The sequence below is a fragment of the Bos indicus genome, chromosome 4 (genome assembly GCF_029378745.1).
Source record: "Bos indicus isolate NIAB-ARS_2022 breed Sahiwal x Tharparkar chromosome 4, NIAB-ARS_B.indTharparkar_mat_pri_1.0, whole genome shotgun sequence".
Taxonomy (NCBI): Eukaryota; Metazoa; Chordata; class Mammalia; order Artiodactyla; family Bovidae; genus Bos; species Bos indicus.
Genome location: NC_091763.1, coordinates 64,334,848 through 64,353,908, shown reverse-complemented (window position 1 = coordinate 64,353,908; position 19,061 = coordinate 64,334,848). Strand labels below are relative to the sequence as shown.

Below are 19,061 nucleotides of genomic sequence, written 5' to 3'. Positions count from 1 at the left end.
CCCGCGGCGGCCCCGGCATCAGGTGACAGCCCGGAAACAGCGGAAGCGGATGAGGGAAGCGCGGCCGCGGCCCGGGGGGGCGGTGCAGAGCTGCAGGATCCTCGGCCTCTTCCCGGCCCCCTTCGCGGCTCTCATGCGGCTCCCTCGCTGACACCTGAAATCCACCTCTCGCCGTCCTCCTGGGGATCGCGGGGTCGCCGAGCTTGCCGCCCTCGGCGGCTGAAGTCATCGTTGTGCGGGCCCGCGGCGGTCGTCCATGGAGATCAGGCGGGGCGGCGATGGCCCCCCACGGGGGCCAGTCCTGCACATCGTAGTGGTCGGCTTTCATCACAAGAAGGGCTGCCAGGTGAGGAAGGGGCCTGTGCCGGCCCCTGGCTGTTCTGGCGTTCGCGCGCCGCCGACACCCACGCCGTTCCGCTCGGCTCAGACCATCTTCCAGTGCCCTCGGCCCTCCGCCCCTGAACTTGACTCCTCTCTCCTGATCCTCGCACTCACCTTACCTGAAGTCCACCCCGCACGCTCCCTGTTTTCCCCTCCCCCTGAAAATTGTATCTTGAGCAGCGGAGGAGCTATGTGTCGGTATGTTGGGGTTGGTAGATATTTAGGTTCTTCTGTGGAGTCAGAGGAAGGAATCGATGGTCGGCCCACTCTCTTCCTCATCCATCTCGGTCTCCGTTGACTTTCTGGTTGTCTGCTTTTAGTGGGATTCCCTTAGAAAAAAAAAAAAACAGCACTTGGGCTGCGTTTTCAAGGTAATGAGCTCTGGGCTTCCGCACGAGTACCTTAGGATAGTCGAAGCACATGCGGCACCGTGGGAAAATCAACTTCCTTTGTTTATCTGTGAAAGCCCTGGAACCCCTGTTGGGCTTATGTACTGACTCCGCCCCCCTTCCCATTCGGCCTTCGAGTTCCTTTTTAGTCTTGTCCAGATCTTCCCTTTTGATGAGAGGTAGACTCTCCAATTCAGTTGCAGTGAGGGGAAGTGTTATTTACTGAGCAAAGAAACGTGCAAATATTAAGTCATTTTTAAGCTTCTTCACTGAAATGGTGAACGGGAACAATAGGACATCTGCAATCTATGTATCGAAGGCAGGGGAACAAAGGTAGAGGATTATTTAATGAGCGCAGAACTGGAAGGCAATGATGTCATAATGTGCTAGTGAACAGTAAATTGAAATGCTTAAAGTAATAAAAATGCTGATTGCTACCGCTAGGTAATGTAGCATTTCAAAGAAAATGTAATATTTTAAAAGACTGATTGGCAAAATTTCAGTTCATTAGAGGATAATGACAGAAAAATGATGGAATGAAAGTAGTTGTGTATGTATGTGTTTTAAAGACAGCTTCACTTAAAAATATATTCCTCATCCTTCAAGTAAAAATGACATAGTTACCAAGGAGGAAGTGACATTGTTCAGGGTAGTATTAGAAAATTCCAAGCAACAGCAGTGGAATATATATGGTTTTTAAATGTGGCCTTATATTTGGAGGTAAGAAAATAAATATTTGAGATAATTGTACTATGGCATGTAAGTAGTGCCTTTATGCTCAGTCGTGTCTGACTCTTTTCAACCCCATGGATTGTAGCCCTGCCAGGCTTCTCTGTCCATGGGATTCTCTAGGCAAGAATAACTGGAGTGGGTTGCCATTTCCTACCCAAGGGATCTTCCCGAGCCAGGGGTAGAATCCACGTTTCCTGCATGGCAGGTGAGTTCTTTACCACTGGGCTACCTAGGAAGCCTGTAAACAGTATGCATCATCCTTAGACTTTTAATACTTTAAAACTTCATCTAGTTGTATGACAACTAACATCAAAGAGATGAAGTTTTATAGTATTAAAAATCTAAGGATGATGAACACCGCTTACCTCAGATATGGGTGAAGAAACTGAAACTTGGAGGAAGTAACTGATCTTGCCACGGTTATGCTGGAGTCAGGCTTAGAATTGCCTTGGCACCACGTGTGTTCATTCAGCTGAGCCACATGGCATGTAGGAGTCTGTATGAAAAAGTAAGGAGTGGGTCCCGTTCACAACCAAACGAAATTTTTAATGACAAAAAAGAAGAAAATATTCGTAGGGAATAGAATAAAATCTTTTAATCATTTTTGTCATCTAAAGTCAAGATTATTATGTGTTCTCTCTGTTTTATTGGTAGAAGTAATATAATTTATGTTTCCAGTAAGGAAAAATGATTTATTGTATGAAAAATATATACTAATTAGGGATTGCTGCTGCTGCTAAGTCACTTCAGTCGTGTCCGACTCTGTGCGACCCCATAGAGGGCAGCCCACCAGGCTCCCCTGTCCCTGGGATTCTCCAGGCAAGAACACTGGAGTGGGTTGCCATTTCCTTCTCCAATGCATGAAAGTGAAAAGTGAAAGTGAAGTCGCTCAGTCGTGTCTGACTCTTCGAGACCCCATGGACTGCAGCCTACCAGGCTCCTCCGTCCATGGGATTCTCCAGGCAAGAGTACTTGAGTGGGTTGCCATTGCCTTCTCCAATTAGGGATTAAAGAGCACTAAACAACAGATTTTAAAATGAAGCAGAACTCTGAGGTGAAGCAGCAACCTGGATGCCATGATCTTTCTCAGGATTTATATGGCTTTTGCTTTCAGCCCTGAGACTGATTGTTTTGTGTGTTTTGGGTTTTTTTGGCCATGCTGCTTGGCTTGCAGGATCTTAGTTCTCCAACCGGGGATGGAACCTAGGCCCCAGCAGTGAAAGCACCAAGTCCTAACCACTAGGCCACCAGGGCATTCCATAAAATGAGAATTTATAGCCAAGGAGCAAAGTGGGGGCCAATGGCTGGAAACTTACTACATCAAGGGTCAGAGGGGTTTCTAGCTAAAGCCACCTAATGGGATACTTGATAAAATTAGGCAAGGCAGAGGTGAACCAGGAAGCCCAAAGTCAGAGCCTCATTGAGAAGAGAGTTCAGAGGAGCCTGACTAGTTTGGTTAAGACGAGCCTCATTGTCAGCACTGACATTGAAGCCCAGATGTCCCTAGTCTTTATAACTGCAACTCTTTTAGTAGCACTTTTAGGTTGTAGGCTTTTAGTAGAAAGGAAAAATACATGCCTTGTATATTACAAAAATATTTTGTAATCTGCATGATGCCTCATGGAGACCAAAGCAATGATTTTTTTAATACATACACTTACTGAGTGTTTTCTCACCTGGGGTGCTGATAGAATTAAAGAGAATGCAAAAGGTTCTACCACAATGCAGTGAAAGATGCATTGTTATTGTCTTATTGCTGACTGAAAACAGTTTTTTTAAAAGTATACTTAAATAGAATGGCAGAAATCGAAGAGCTAAGAACCTGGTTCTGCAAATCAAACAAGAATTTGTTATAATTTGTCAAAGTCAAAATGCAGTGAGCAGAAAGGTGATTTTTAGATTGAACTAGTGCATATTCTATAGTTTTTACTTATAATTTTAATAGAACTATTACTATTTCTCACAAAAATTTTAACTCACTAATAATCGATTTTTTTTTTCTATTGCTCCTCAAATTGAAATTGGGTGGAGAAATGACACTATGATTTCTAGACTCTAAAGAGAGTTAAAATTGTGTGAGTTAATAATCTGAAAAACTTCTAAAATCCTCTGTGGTGGTAGTCAGGTGGTGCCTAGGGACTGCTAAATAGCCACTCCACTCAGACAGCAGAGCAAATGAATGAAAAGGCTCTCACACTGAGTTGGTTCATAAAACTGACAGGTCAATGCAGTCAAAAATAATTAAACTTTTGCTGAAGACATAATTTGTATAAATTAATGGAAGTTCATCCAGCTGGCATAGGATGTTCAGTTGATGTGTAATAGTATAGAAAAAGATGGGAAAATAGTTTGTTCAACTACATTTCTAATTTTTGGTTGCCCTACTTTCCTCCCTTTTTTGCCTTAGTTTTTATAAAATATCAAGAAAGTGTACTAAAAATCCAATATAAGTCATACTGGATTTTCCAGGTGTCTCAGTGGTAAAGAATCTGCCTGCCAATGCAGGAGACACAAGAGATGAGGGTTCAATCCCTGGGTTGGTAGGAAACGACAGCCCACTCCAGTATTCTTGCCTGGGAAATTCCATAAACAAAGGAGCCTGATGGGCTACAGCCATGGGGTCACAAAGAGTCAGACATGACTGAACACATAGGCAAAACATACGTCGTATTAGTTCTTAAATGATGTTCTTCACTTTTGCAAATGATTCTAGAAGACCTACAACATTGCTTTCTTAAAAAAATTTTTATTGGAGTATAGTTGATTTATAATGTGTTAGTTTCTGATGTACAGCAAGTGAATCAGTTACACATAAATCCCACTATTTTTTAGATTCTTTCCCATATAGATCATTAGAGAGTGTTGAGGAGAGTTCCCTGTGCTATAAATAGGTCCTTATTATCTATTTTTATATAGTAGTATATATATGTCAGTCCCAGTCTCCCAGTTTAACCTTCCTCCCTTTCCCCCTACTAACCACAAGTTTGTTTTCTACATCCATGACTCTCTTTCTATTTTGTAAATAAATTCATTTGTACCATTTTTTTAGATTCCACATACAAGCAATATCATATGATATCTATCTTTCTCAGTCTGAGTTACTTCACTCAGTATGACAATCTCTAGGTCCATCCATGTTGCTGCAAATGGCATTATTTAGTTCTTTTTTATGGTTGAATAATATTCCATTATATATGCACCACATCTTTATCTTTTCCTCTGTCAACGGACATTCAGGTTGCTTCCATCTCCTGGCTACTGTAAATAGTGCTACAATGAACATTGGGGTGCATGTATCCAACTCTGCTTTCTTAATCTGTCAAAAATCCAAATATGTTTGATATTCTGTTACTCCTTGGAAGAAAAGTTATGACCAACCTAGATAGCATATTCAAAAGCAGAGACATTACTTTGCCAACAAAAGTCCATCTAGTCAAGGCTATGGTTCTTCCAGTGGTCATGTATGGATGTGAGAGTTGGACTGTGAAGAAGGCTGAGCGCCGAAGAATTGATGCTTTTGAACTGTGGTGTTGGAGAAGACTCTTGAGAGTCCCTTGGACTCTTGCAAGGAGATCCAACCAGTCCATTCCGAAGGAGATCCGCCCTGGGATTTCTTTGGAAGGAATGATACTAAAGCTGAAACTCCAGTACTTTAGCCACCTCATTCGAAGAGTTGACTCATTGGAAAAGACTGATGATGGGAGGGATTGGGGGCAGGAGGAGAAGGGGACGACAGAGGATGAGATGGCTGGATGGCATCACTGACTTGATGGACGTGAGTCTGAGTGAACCCCAGGAGTTGGTGATGGACAGGGAGGCCTGGTGTGCTGCGATTCATGGGGTTGCAAAGAGTTGGACACGACTGAGCGACTGAACTGAACTGAAAGTTAAATGCTTCAGGTGTTTCAGACTTTTTAATTACATAAGGTTTCCCTCAAGATGAATTAATCAGGTACCTTCTTGTGTAAAGGATTAAAAGTACATGGCTTATTGAACTGTGGCTGGCTTCGGATTGTTTTAGGCGGTTTGAGGGTGCTTTGTTAGACTGCTCTTCCAAGTACTGAAAATGCTACAGGTCATGTTGAGCATCAGTTCATTCAATGCACTGAGATCATTCATAGAAAAAATTTCCATACTTGGTTGTAATTTATAATATTTAGATTCAAGTGAGCCGAAGTTAAACTTTCGTTTAAAAAAGTAACTCCGTGTAACACTGTGCTGGGTTGAACATGGTGACTTTATCTAGAGGAATGTACTAAATTTTTGTAGACTCTTCTGCTATATTCTGCTGTAAAGGTGCTCTATAATGCTGTGATAAAGAAGTCAGGTCCGTTCACATGGGCCAGAGGAAAAGCCATTTGTGTTGAAGGTCCTCAAACTAGGCATGTAGATGTTCATTCCTTCATCTTGTTTCTGACATTTTTCCACCTTTGAGGCCTTCAGATGTATTTTAAATGAAAAATGCCTCTTAAATTAGAATGAACATCTATTAACGTTATCATTTGATTATTTTCTCACTTTTATTTGGTTAATTCATGGGGATGGATTCTTCTATAGGTACACATTCGTTTCTAGTGGTCGTTCTCATTTATTGATATACTTAACATTTAGGACATTTTAGGTGAGCTAAGGTACTACCATGACATTTCAAATAGTTTTGAAATATTTACTCATTCCGACTCTTCCCCTGAAATTGTTTAAAATTTAGCACTTAGTAAAGAACTCTTCTTCCTTAAAAAGTCACCTGCAGTTAGACTCATTGCTAATGCTACGCTAAGTCGTTTCAGTCATGTCTGACTCTGTGCGACCCCATAGATGGCAGCCACCAGGCTCCCCCATCCCTGGGATTCTCCAGGCAAGAACACTGGAGTGGGTTGCCATTTCCTTCTCCAATGCATGAAAGTGAAAAGTGAAAGCAAAGTCGCTCAGTCCTGTCCGACTCCCAGCAACCCCATGGACTGCAGCCTACCAGGCTCCTCCATCCATGGGATTCTCCAGGCAAAAGTACTGGAGTGGGGTGCCATTGCCTTCTCTGGTTAGACTCATTAACATGAGGTAATTTGTAGACTTCTGTGTAGCAGTTTGCTTAGATTGTGTGTCCCAGAGTTTTGCTTGCTCTTTATTTGCTTTGTGGAAGTAAATATATAAACTGAATTTGTCAGATTCACCATAATTTTGGCAAAATAACATAATCAATGTATAGCAAATAAATCTGGTTATTTCTTAGAGTGGAACTTTTTTAAGCACTCAAATTAGTAGGAAATAGTTATTTTCCAAAAATGATGTCATAGAAAGTTGAAATTAGGGACTTCCCTGGCAGTCCAGTGTTCATACTCTGTGCACCTAATGCAGAGGGCACAGGTTCAATCCCTGGACCTGGAACTAAGATCCTGCATGGCACAGCCAAAAAAAAAAAAATCCAAACCAAAAACAGTTGGAATTATTGCTTTAATTTTGGCCACTATTCTGGTAGAGTTCATGGTTTTATATACGTAGCTAACAGTTTTAGTTCTTGAAGAAACTGCTTTTACCAGCCTGTACTTCTCTAAAAGGTAGAATCGTGAAAGAACTAGAACTCACGTTTGCACTAATTACAGCAGTGAATAAAGCAACTAGATACAGTGAAGAGAACAGTGTATTTTCCTGTTGGACTGAGTGGGCTGATCAGAGGAAAGTATCTGTGAGTGGCAGGATGAAGCATTGTAAATTCAGGGGTGGGTTGAGGAGATCTGGAGGGACATTTGGTTTACGTTAGGGTTATAGTGTCAAGTTCTGACCCACTTCAGGTTTTGGGGACAGAAGGCTGGCTGACAAATATACAGTTTAGGCACCTGCTGTTGATGGGATCCTGTGGTGACAATGATGGAATATTGGGGAGATCTTATTTATAATTCTTGTTGTAATTAAATAGGTCTTTGGGACAGTAAAAACAAATTTTGTGAGAATTAGAGGTTAGGGAAGAATAAAATCTAAAGTTTGGGGGGTTTTTTGTTCTTTTTTTAGCTATGCAGAAAAACTCCTGAAATGAGATTGCGTTTTCTGGCCCTCCGTAGCATTTTTATATGTGGGTGGAGGTTTCTACCTGATTTTAGCCATGCTTTTTCTGTGCTGAAATGATGAAACTTTCTCACTTTGTAGGGCTGCAACATTAACACTTAGTAGCAGTGGAATAGGTTTTTTTTTAGGCCTTGGCATCACAGCTAAGCAGGATAGGGGGGCAGGGGGGCAGCCTTCAAGAAATCAGGAAGATTCTTTTGTCTTAAGATTCTCCGCAGATGGCTAGACAGTGCTTAAGAGCCTAAGAGTATATAAATTTCTTTCTTTACCTTAAGTCTTTGATCCTCAGTAACCCATAAGTTACCTAAGTAATATCATGGGTAGTCTTCTCCTTGTTATCAGTGTGATTGCAGATCCTTTGCTGAGCACAGATTTTGCAGGGATGGGCACTATAAGAGGAAGATGAAGACCTATCTACTGAATAATTTTTTAAAAGACTGGTCCTATTATATTCTTTGGTTAAGATGCCATCAGATTAAAAACTCGTTTTCTCCTAGGATATTTTTAGAGGCTGTTATTTAAGTTGATTTTTTGGACAGGTTTTAAAATAGTATTTCAGCTGTTTTAAGAAATGACATTTCTTTTCAGAAGTAATATGTGTTCACTGTGGTAGAAAAGTGAGAATATAGAGAAAAAAGAAGACTGGCACTTAAAATCCTTTATCCTAGAGAAGTCTGCCTCGATAAATATTCCTCCATTTCTCCATTTTTAATTAATATACATAGCTTTTTCCAGAAATGTATTAAACTATAAACAAGTTTTTTGACCTGCCTTTTTAATGTAACTTTATACCATTAATATCTTCCATTTTGAGAAGTATTGAATTTTAGCATCTTAAAATAGCTAAGTATTTTATTGAAATCTTTATTTAACTGGTCTCCTTTTTAGACACTTAGGTGGCATTCCAGTGTTTTGCTGTTTTAAATAGTGCAGCAAAGAACATCATTGTGACATTGCACCATTTTTCTTTTCTTTTTTTTTTTTTTAATGGAGAGCTTGTTAAAATAAACTTTGAAGCAGAATATCCTGGACACAATTTAAATTACTCTGGATGATTCTGTCTTCATCACAAATGTCACCCATTGTACTGTGGCATTCTGGGTTTATTTTAACATAGGGTGATTCGCACATGCCTCTGACTCAGCGGGGCTTTTGATAACCAGTCAGAGAGAGGGAGATGATGGAGCAGTTAGCAGTTACTTCTCAGTGTCGACCAGAAACAACGCTGTAGTTTTCAGCTTACCCTCCCTTCTTTCTCATGTGTTGCTTCTTTTCTTTTGTGGACTGGAAGGGCATATCTACTAAATGTGTATGAAATACAATGACAGTCATGAATTTTGAAAGAAGACCTAAAGAATTCTCTTTATCTAGGGGTTCATGATAGCTAGTTAAGCTGATAGATGCTTTTCTCACTTGTTCCTGGTCGGCAGTGTTCTAGGTAATTAAATCGTCAGAAGTCCAAGTTCAGGGTAAACTGTTTGGGTGTTCAGTTAGATTTGAAAACAGCCCTCTGCACTTGTATTTTCTTAATCCAACTTGTTGTCACAAGGTTTGCTACCTATGTATTAAGGGAATCACTGCAGAGTTGTTAATGAAACCTGTTCCTGCTCCCATAGCCTTCACAGGTGATATTAGTAATTTGTTAGGTTGTATTTGGTGGGTATGGTGCACACCCAGAAATTGAAATCTTTTTTGCCGTGTAGAAGTTCAGTATTGAAATGTTCAAAATAAATTTATGTGTAACAGATTGCTAAGACAGAGTTTATTAAAATAGATTTAATCATTTATTAAGAAGTTTTCTAATTTTTTTCCTGTAAGAAAATAATTTTTTGTCATCTTAGTATATATTCGCAATAGCCTAGAGATTAATGTTCCATTTATATCATCTTTTCCAGAAGGTCAGTCTTCAACATTGCACCAGATATTTTTTTAATAATTTCTCTTCCTGTCTTCCCATTGTTACTGTTTAGTCGCTAGGTCGTGTCCGACTCTTTGCGACCCTGTAGACTGTAGCCTGCCAGGCTCCTCTGTCCAGGAGATTTCCCAGGCAAGAGTACAGGAGTGGCTTGCCATTTCCTTCTCTAGGGGCTTTGTATATGGAATTCTTTATATCCCTTTGTAATTTCAGCTCTGCCAACTTTGTTAGAGAATAGTGAGGAAGAGTGCCAGTTCTTTTCTAGCACTGAATCTTCCAGAAATTTGCAAAGGAAAGTATAACTTAGAGAAGACCTACTTTCTATGTCCAGCATTTCATTTAAAGTGAAAAATTCTGACAGAGCCTTGGTGCCTATAATGTTTTGACTGTTACAAAAACAAATCCCTAAGATGCTTACAAAGGAAGCAGAGAAGTGGAGCAGCTGGTTCAGAATCTCATGAAGTCCTCTCCTTCCCTCAGTAAGCCTTGTATCCTTATCAGTGGAGTCCACGGATGTGTTTAGTTGATGTGCTGTTTGGCACTGTGGCTTCTATGGGTCTCTGACAGTGGAGTGGATGTTGCATTGTTAGATAGCAAACAAGGGTATTTTTGAAGTACTCAAAGTTCACATTAGGACACTATGTTATTGTTTTGGTTTTGTAGTTTTTCACTGGTGTTTTTCCAACCTTTTGCTTCTGAAGACAAAGTAAAGGGACTCTGACTGAAGTGAAATTACTCACTCGTGTCCGACTCTTTGCAATCCCATGGACTGTAGTCTGCCAGGCTTCTCTGTCCATGGGATTTTCCAGGCAAGAGTACTGGAGTGGGTTGCCATTTCCTTCTCCAGGGGATCTTCCTGACCCAGGGATCGAACCCAGGTCTTTTGCATTGCAGGCAGACTCTTTACCCTCTGAGCCACCAGGGAAGGGGATCCCAATTTGACTTGAAAACTATGGGAAAGGGTGGTAACTTTTATTATTCCTGGAGAGTAAACATATGTCACTATTTTTTACATAGTTCATTTAGCATTTTGAAAAATTGTCTTTTTATTCCTTGTGGTTAGAAAATTATTATTCAGCTTTTGGGCTTCCCTGGTGGCTCAGTAGTAAAAGAATCTGCCTGCCAATGCAGGAGATGTGGGTTTGATCTCTGGGTGGGGAAGATCCCCTGGAGAAGGAAATGGCAACCTACTCCAGTATTCTTGCCTGGGAAATCCCATGGACAAAAGAACCTGGCTACAGTCCATGGGGTTGCAAAAGAGTTGGATATAACTTAGTAACTTGTTCAATCAATCAGTGGTGTCTGACTGCAGCTCCATGGACTGCAGCACGCCAGGCTTCCCTATCCTTCACCATCTCCCAAAGTTTGCTCAAACTCATGTCCATTGAGTCAGTGATGCCATTCAATCATCTCGTCCTCTGTCATCCCCTTCTCCTCTTGCCTTCAGTCTTTCCCAGCATCAGGGTCTTTTCTAATGAGTCAGCTCCTCACATCAGGTGACCAAAGTAAGGAGCTTCAGCATTAGTCCTGCCAACGAATATTCAGGGTTGATTTTCTTTGGGATTGACTGGTTTGATCTCCTTGGAGTCCAAGGGACTCTCAAGAATCTTCTCCAGAATCACAGTTCAAAGACATCAGTTCTTCAGCGCTCAGCCTTTCTTATTGTCCATCTCTCTCATCCGTGCGTAACTACTTGAAAACCACAGCTTTGACTATACGGACCTTTGTCAGCAAAGTAATTTCTCTGCTTTTTAATATGCTGTCTAGGTTTTTCATAGCTTTTCTTCCAAGGAGCAAGCGTCTTTTAATTTCATGGCTGCAGTCACTGTCTGCAGTGATTTTGGAGCCCCCCAAAATAAAGTGTGTCACTGTTTCCATTGTTTCCTTGTGTATTTGCCATGAAGTGATGGGACTGGATGCATGATCTTAGTTTTTTGAATGTTGAGTTTTAAGCCAGCTTTTTCACTCTCCTCTTTCACCTTCATCAAGAGGCTCTTTAATTCTTCTTTGCTTTCTGCTGTTAGCGTGGTGTCATCTACATATCTGCTACTGCTGCTGCTAAGGCATGTCAGTCGTGTCCAACTCTGTGCGACCCCATAGACGGCAGCCCACCAGGCCCCCCTATCCCTGGGATTCTCCAGGCAAGAACACTGGAGTGGGTTGCCATTTCTTTCTCCAATGCATGAAAGTGAAAAGTGAAAGTGAAGTCGCTCAGTCGTGTCCGACTCTTAGCGACCCCATGGACTGCAGCCCACCAGGCTCCTCCGTCCATGGGATTTTCCAGGCAAGAGTATTGGAGTGGGGTGCCAGTGCCTTCTCTACTACACATCTGAAGTTATTGTTATTCTTGGCAATCTTGATTCCAGCTTGTGCTTCATCCAGCCTGACATTTCACATTATGTACTCTGCATATAAGTTAAATAAGCAGGGTAATAATATAGCCTTGATGTACTCCTTTCCCAATTTTGAACCAGTGCGTTATTCCATGTCCAGTTCTGACTTTAGCGACTAAACAACAATTCAGTTTTCACTTGTTAACAATCATCCTTTGTCTTCTTTTTCCCTCCTCTTATCTTCTTTTAAGTTATTTAAGTGTGAAAATTTTATTGCTAATTGAGATCAAAATAGATTTTGCCATGAGTGTTTGTTGACATAAAAAGATATTTGAAATATGTGTGATTTAATATTTAGTGTTATCCTTTCAGTTCAGTTCAGTTCAGTTCAGTCGCTCAGTCATGTCCGACTCTTTGCAACCCCATGAATCGCAGCACGCCAGGCCTCCCTGTCCATCACCAACTCCCGGAGTTTACCCAAACTCATATCCATCGAGTCAGTGATGCCATCCAGCCATCTCATCCTCTGTCGTCCGCTTCTCCTGCCCCCAATCCCTCCCAGCATCAGAGTCTTTTCCAATGAGTCAACTCTTCACATGAGATGGCCAAAGTATTGGAGTTTCAGCTTTAGCATCAGTCCTTCCAATGTTATCCTTTAGGGGATATATATTAATATCATATTATATATTAATATTTACTAATTTAATATTTTTAGGGGAGCAATTGATACATTTGTTACACACTGTCTGTGCTAATACCTTACCAGATACCATGTTTGATCCCCATATTTAACTTAGATTTTGGGCTGTGAACTTTCACTATATAATAGTTCTCTTACTGGATGATAATCATTCTAAATATTTCTTAGTCTCTGGAGATATACTTTGTTTTTTTGTCAGTGATTTTTCACATATACTCAGGGCTGCCATATACAGTGTGCAGACCCTGTACAGCATGGCTGCAGGGGAGAGCCCTTCCAGTAGACTGCCATTGTTGGTGGGTCCCCCTAGACTATACAGTGAGACTGCCTATATACCTGCCTTTACTTTCTGCTTAGTTTTATTGGCTTTATTGTTTAAATTGTGTTTTGATTCAACAGAGTATTATGTAAGAGTCTCAGGTAACCTCCAAGAGAATTCCTCTTAAGCCTTTGTGCCGTGAATTGTATGTCTGTGGATTATTTTGGATATATTGAATGGGAGCATACAGAGTATTCAGTCAGCACTCAAAACATGTAGAATTTACACCTTAAGATTTAGAAATCCCATTAAGTGCAAATAACAGATTCACTGTTGTTTTGTTTTTCCCCACACATCAACTGGGTATCTAACAATTTAGTCCTATTCTACACTAGCTACCCAGAGTTAGCCTCATACTCCACAGGTTTAAGGGCTCAGCCCCACAAGATGCCCTTACTTTAGACACCAGTCCCAGGTCCCCAGGCTACCTGCATTTCTGTCCAACTTGGCTACAAATTCAGGGGTTCCCGTGTTCCCCATTTAGATTCTGAGATTTCCTAGAGCAACTCACAAAACTCAGGAAAACACTGCTTACTTTTACTGATTTATTTAAGGATACCTCTCTGGAATAGCCCAATGGGAGAGATGCATAGGATAAAGTATGTGAGCTGAAGCATGGAACTTGCAAGTCCTCTCTGGGAACAGCATCCTCCCAGCACCTCAATGTCTTCATCAGCTGAGAAGCTTCCTGAACCTGATTGTTTGGGGATTTTATGGAGGTTTCATTACATAGGCATGATGGATTAAATCAGTAGACATTGGTGATTGAACTCAATCTCCACTCCCTCTCCCCTCCCTGAGATTGAGAGGTGGAGCTGACAGTTCCTAGCTTTGAATCAAGGCTTTCTCATTCTGGTGACCAGGCCCGGTTCCAGAGTCATTTAACCCCACCTAGAGTCCACCTCCTTAGCTTGTTGTTGTTCAGTTGCTCAGCCGTATCTGACTCTTTGCAACCCCGTGAACTGCAGTACGCCAGGCCACCCTGTCCCTCATCAGCTCCTGGAACTTGTTCAAACTAACGTGCATTGGGTCGGTGATGCCAGTCCAATCATCTTGTTCTCTTTGCTCCCCTTCTCCTCCAGCCTTCAGACACTGGCGTGGTTGCAAGCATCTTCTTTTGAATAACAAAAGATGTTCCTATCACTTGGAAAATTCCAAAGGGTTGTAGGAGCTTAGGGTTAGGACCAGGGACATAGGTCAAATATATATATTTTTTTATTACATTACACTTAACTGTCCTGTATAGCTAATAATAATGTTTAAAAAAAAAGCTATAAAAATATTCAACAGTAGAGAGTTGACTAAATAATGAAACAAAACTATATTGAAATTATTGTTTATGTGTAGACACAAAGGAGTTTGTGTGGAAGTGTTATAAACTTGATTAGCAAGTTTAGCCATCTCCAAATGCAAGGATTTGTTGGTGGCAGGTAAACCAGTAGAATTCTAGAAAGTTGCCAACACAATATAGGCAATGTTCAATTTGTAAAAAGTTGTATCACCAAAGTTGGCTGTTTGAAATTCTGAATACATATTCCCAAAGAAGTGTTGTTAAAAATATTCTGGGTGCAAATCAGTCTAAAGCTGCTTTAATTTACTCATGGAATTCTTAGAGCATGCATAGTATCTACACTTAAAACAGTTTGATGAGTTGACTATATTTTATATTCCAACTAGAGTCACTCAAAGCAGATTTTCCTTCAGTAGAATCAGGAGAATATATTGAACATAACATAGCCTCAGATATTAATTAGACTCTGGCCATTGGTAACTTGTTAACTAAATCATCAGAAAAATAGATCTTTTCACCTCCCTTTGCTTCCAAAATGATAGGATGTAAATAAGATTTCCTTCAGAAATTTGGAACTCCTTGTGGTTATCTTTTGCTTTTTTTAAATGCTAAAAGCAGTCATTTAAAAATAAATACCAGTTTACCTAAAAGTAAACGATAATATTTTCAACTTACCGTCAAGTGGTTTAGAAAATGTATCCGTATACACGTGCAACACAAATAAAGCACATGTGGACAAAAATTAGCAGTTTGTGAATACAGATGAAAGTTAAAAGATTGTTCGAATTTTCTATAACTTGGAAATTTTAAAAAACGATGAAAAGAAAAAAGCAGGAATATTCCTTTATCTCCAACTCTATTTACCTCTCCAGAGATAAAACATCTTTATATTAAAGATGTTTTTCAAGGATGTTTTTTAATTCATTTACAAAGATGTGCTATGTAACTATTTGCATAAATGGGATTACAGTAGAAGTAGGATTATACTATATTTACTGATACCCTGCTTCCTCATTAAATTTAATAGTTGCATTAATTTTCTATTGCTGTTACCACAAGCCACACACTTAAAACAGTGCAAATTTATTAAGAGTTCTGGAGGTCAGAAATCTGAAATGGGTTTCAGTAAGGCTAAAATCAAGGTGTTGGCAGCTCTGCGTTGCTTCAGGATAATCTGAGGGAGAATTAGTTTTCTTGTATCTTCCAGCTTCTAGAGATCACCTGCACTCCTTCACTCAAGGGACTTCTGAAGGCTCAAGTGCCTTCCTCCATCTTCAAAGCATCTTGAAGCAAATCATCATCACTGTCTCTGACTCTGTCTCTTCTGCCTCTCATAAGGACCCTTGTGATTACATTGGGACCGCCTGGATAATCCCCATCTGGAGATAATCCTGTCTGCAACATCCCTTTTGCATAGTAAAGTAAGGACAGATTCTGAGAATTAGGAGGTGGACATGTCTGGAGGGCTTTTATTTTACCTACTTTATAGTATATCACACCTGTCTTGCTTTATCTATATATATAAATCTACCATTCTTTTTAACAGCTGCAGAAAACTGATGTAAAATCTACTTGACCAATCCTCTGATGAATATTTAGTTTTCCAATTTTTACGCTACAGTAAGTCATATTACTGTGAACATTTTTGTACTGCTCCATGTGAATATCTGTGTGTATTCATGGAATAAATTCCTAAAATAGAACTTGCTGCTGCTGCTGCTGCTAAGTCGCTTCAGTCGTGTCCGACTCTGTGCAACCCCATAGACGGAAGCCCACCAGGCTCCCCCGTCCCTGGGATTCTCTAGGCAAGAACACTGGAGTGGGTTGCCATTTCCTTCTCCAATGCATGAAAGTGAAAAGTGAAAGTGAAGTCGCTCAGTCGTGTCCGACTCTTCTCGACCCCATGGACTGCAGCCCACCAGGCTCCTCCGTCCATGGGATTTTCCAGGCAAGAGTACTGGAGTGGGGTGCCATTGCCTTCTCCAAAATAGAACTTAAGTCAGAGTAAATGTATTATTGATTTGATAATTCTGCCAAATAGCCACCAAAACTGCTGTACCAATTTATAGTTACACAGCCAAACCCCATACTCTTGTCAACACAAAGTGTGAATAATTTTTTTCATGTTTTTCAATAATAAGTAAAAATTTTGAAATTACTTTCATATGTTTAAATAAGAGATTGAGCACTGTTGTACTACTTTCTTTTGGAATTTTCACGATTAAACTTGTCGAATGAAAAAAAAAAGGCGCAACATAAGAGTTGTGAGTTAAATTTTATTTGGGGGCAAAATGAGGAGTATAGCCCTGGAGACGGCCTCTAGGAAACGTCTGAGGAACTGCTCTGAAGAGGTAGCTGGGGAGGTCAGTATATATATCAATACTGTGTGATTTTGGAGAAGGGGGGATACATGGAGTTAAGCGCACATTTGGCAAAGGGTTACTGCTAGTCACAAGGAGCAGATATCCTTGTCAATGATTTTAGTGCTTTTCTAGATATAATTTAGAATTATATCTAAATTTTAAGATTTTAGATGTAAGAATTTAGGCTCATAAATATTCTGAAAATAATCTGACAGCCTGCTCTGCCAGTTCTTCTGAGAGCACAGAGTTCCGCATTCCTAATCTCTGCCCTAAATTCCGTGCAGAGTTTGTTGAAGGTCCGTGACTGCAGGGGTTAGTGACCTAATCCTTGTATAGACAGGTTTCAAGTGATAATTTTTAGTTGGCAAAAACTTTTTGGATCATAAAGAGCAACATACTTCTTGATATACTTGTGATCATTTGAATCCATGATGCTTATATTTATTTAAAAGCATGTTTATTCCATACTAAATGTTTTTTAAGTAAATACTATACATTAAAATTAGTGGTTTTCAAATGAAATTATTTTGTAATATTACCAAGTCTTCTTATGTTAAGTGTTATATATTGGACTTTAGTGTTTACATAAAATACAATAATTTATTTCCTTGGTGTTTTGTGTCGGGGGGGGGGGGGGGGGGGTTGTTGTTTTTCCTGTTAAACCAAGGATTCTGAGTTGGTAATTTTTTTTCTTTTTTAACTTTGTAACTACCTGATTCATAGCTTCAGCTTTGAACTTACATCCTTCTCTTTATGGCACATTTTGCCTCCCCTTACACTTTCAAGACAGAGAAGGCAATGGTACCCCACTCCAGTACTCTTGCCTGGAAAATCCCATGGACGGAGGAGCCTGGAAGGCTGCAGTTCATGAGGTTGCTGAGGGTCAGACACGACTGGGCAACTTCACTTTCACTTTTTACTTTCATGCATTGGAGAAGGAAATGGCAACCCACTCCAGTGTTCTTGCCTGGAGAATCCCAGGGACGGGGGAGCCTGGTGGGCTGCCGTCTATGGGGTTGCATAGAGTCAGACACAACTGAAGCAACTTAGCTGCAGCAGCACACTTTGAAGAATTGCCAGTATAAAACTTGAGATTATTTATGCCTCCAGTTAACTGATATTAAATACCTGATCTTGGAGAGAAAGTTTGACTCCATAAACCAAACCTTTGAAAAATGCTTTCAAACTGAAATGTTGATTGCTTTTGAAGGTGGGGGGCAGGGAAATTTAAACATTTCAGTATGGCACTAGATTACCTGTCAAAAATAATCATTTCTAAAGCCCTTTTATAATCAGTCTCATATGACTAGTGGCACCTTGATTACCTTAAATGTAGGGAAATCAGCCATCATGTCCTTCCACATTAAAGGTGAGATCTAAAAGTGATTCTCATCCCTATGTTGTTCCAACTTTAGTGTATTTATTACTGATGCAATGCAAATCCCTTTTAAGTATACTTTGAAAGAAAATTAAATGTAAGTCAGTGTGATACAATCCAGGTCTTCAGTATTGAATTTTGTCAGCTCTCATTGAGACAACCAAAAGACAAAGAAGGAGAGGGAAAAATGCTGGTAAACCTGGGGAATGCCAGAAACTGCGGGCTTATGCTAAAAACTTTGTTATTTCTATAAGACACAGTATTAGAGAGACTTCATTGATCATTTCTCAATCTGGGGGCAAAAAATAACCTAAAGTGGTAGTTAATGCCCACTCACCCCCACTAACAGCCCATTGAAACCATAAGCTCCAGTATTGGGACCAAGGGAGTCAACTGATGGGAAGCAAAGCTAGATCTTGACTCAACTTCTCAGGCTCCTTTGTTGGCTCTCTCCTACTCAGTTCAGGAGGATATTGGTTTTTCTCAGGGCTCCCGGTCTTCAGTTACTATCTATTTGGTTCAGTTCAGTTCAGCTCAGTCGCTCAGTCATGTCTGACTCTTTGCAACCCCATGAATCGCAGCCCGCCAGGCCTCCCTGTCCATCACCAACTCCCGGAGTTCACTCAAACTCATGTCCATCGAGTCAGTGATGCCATCCGGCCATCTTATCCTCTGTCGTTCCCTTCTCCTCCTGCCCCCAATCCCTCCCGGCCTCAGAGTCTTTTCCAATGAGTCAACTCTTCGCATGAGGTGGCCAAAGTATTGGAGTTTCAGCTTTAGCATCAGTCCTTCCAATGAACACCCAGGACTGATTTCCTTTAGAATGGACTGGTTGGATCTCCTTGCAGTCCAAGGGACTCTCAAGAGTCTTCTCCAACACCACTTCATTCAGATGCTTATATCTTTCCTTTTCTCCTTTGCTTTTTGCTTCTCTCCTTTTCACAGCTATTTGTAAGGCCTCCCCAGGCAGCCATTTTGCTTTTTTGCATTTCTTTTCCATGGGGATGGTCTTGATCCCTGTCTCCTCTCATGTACAATGTCATGAACCTCCATCCATAGTTCATTAGGCACTCTATCAGATCTAGTCCCTTAAATCTATTTCTCACTTCCACTGTATAATCATAAGGGATTTGATTTAGGTCATACCTGAATGGTCTACTGGTTTTCCATACTTTCTTCAATTTAAGTCTGAATTTGGCAATA

The 19,061-nt window shown here is 40.5% G+C and overlaps 1 protein-coding gene across 2 annotated transcripts in view; it reads left to right on the top strand.

Annotated features, from left to right (window-relative positions):
• Window positions 1–19,061, top strand: part of AVL9 (AVL9 cell migration associated) — a 58,331-nt gene continuing 39,270 nt past the window's right edge. For both annotated transcript variants that reach the window (XM_019958796.2, XM_019958795.2), the window contains exon 1: window positions 1–346. In XM_019958796.2, coding sequence (XP_019814355.2) covers window positions 257–346 — 90 coding nt within the window. In that variant the 5' untranslated portion in view covers window positions 1–256. The remainder of the gene's footprint in view (window positions 347–19,061) is intronic.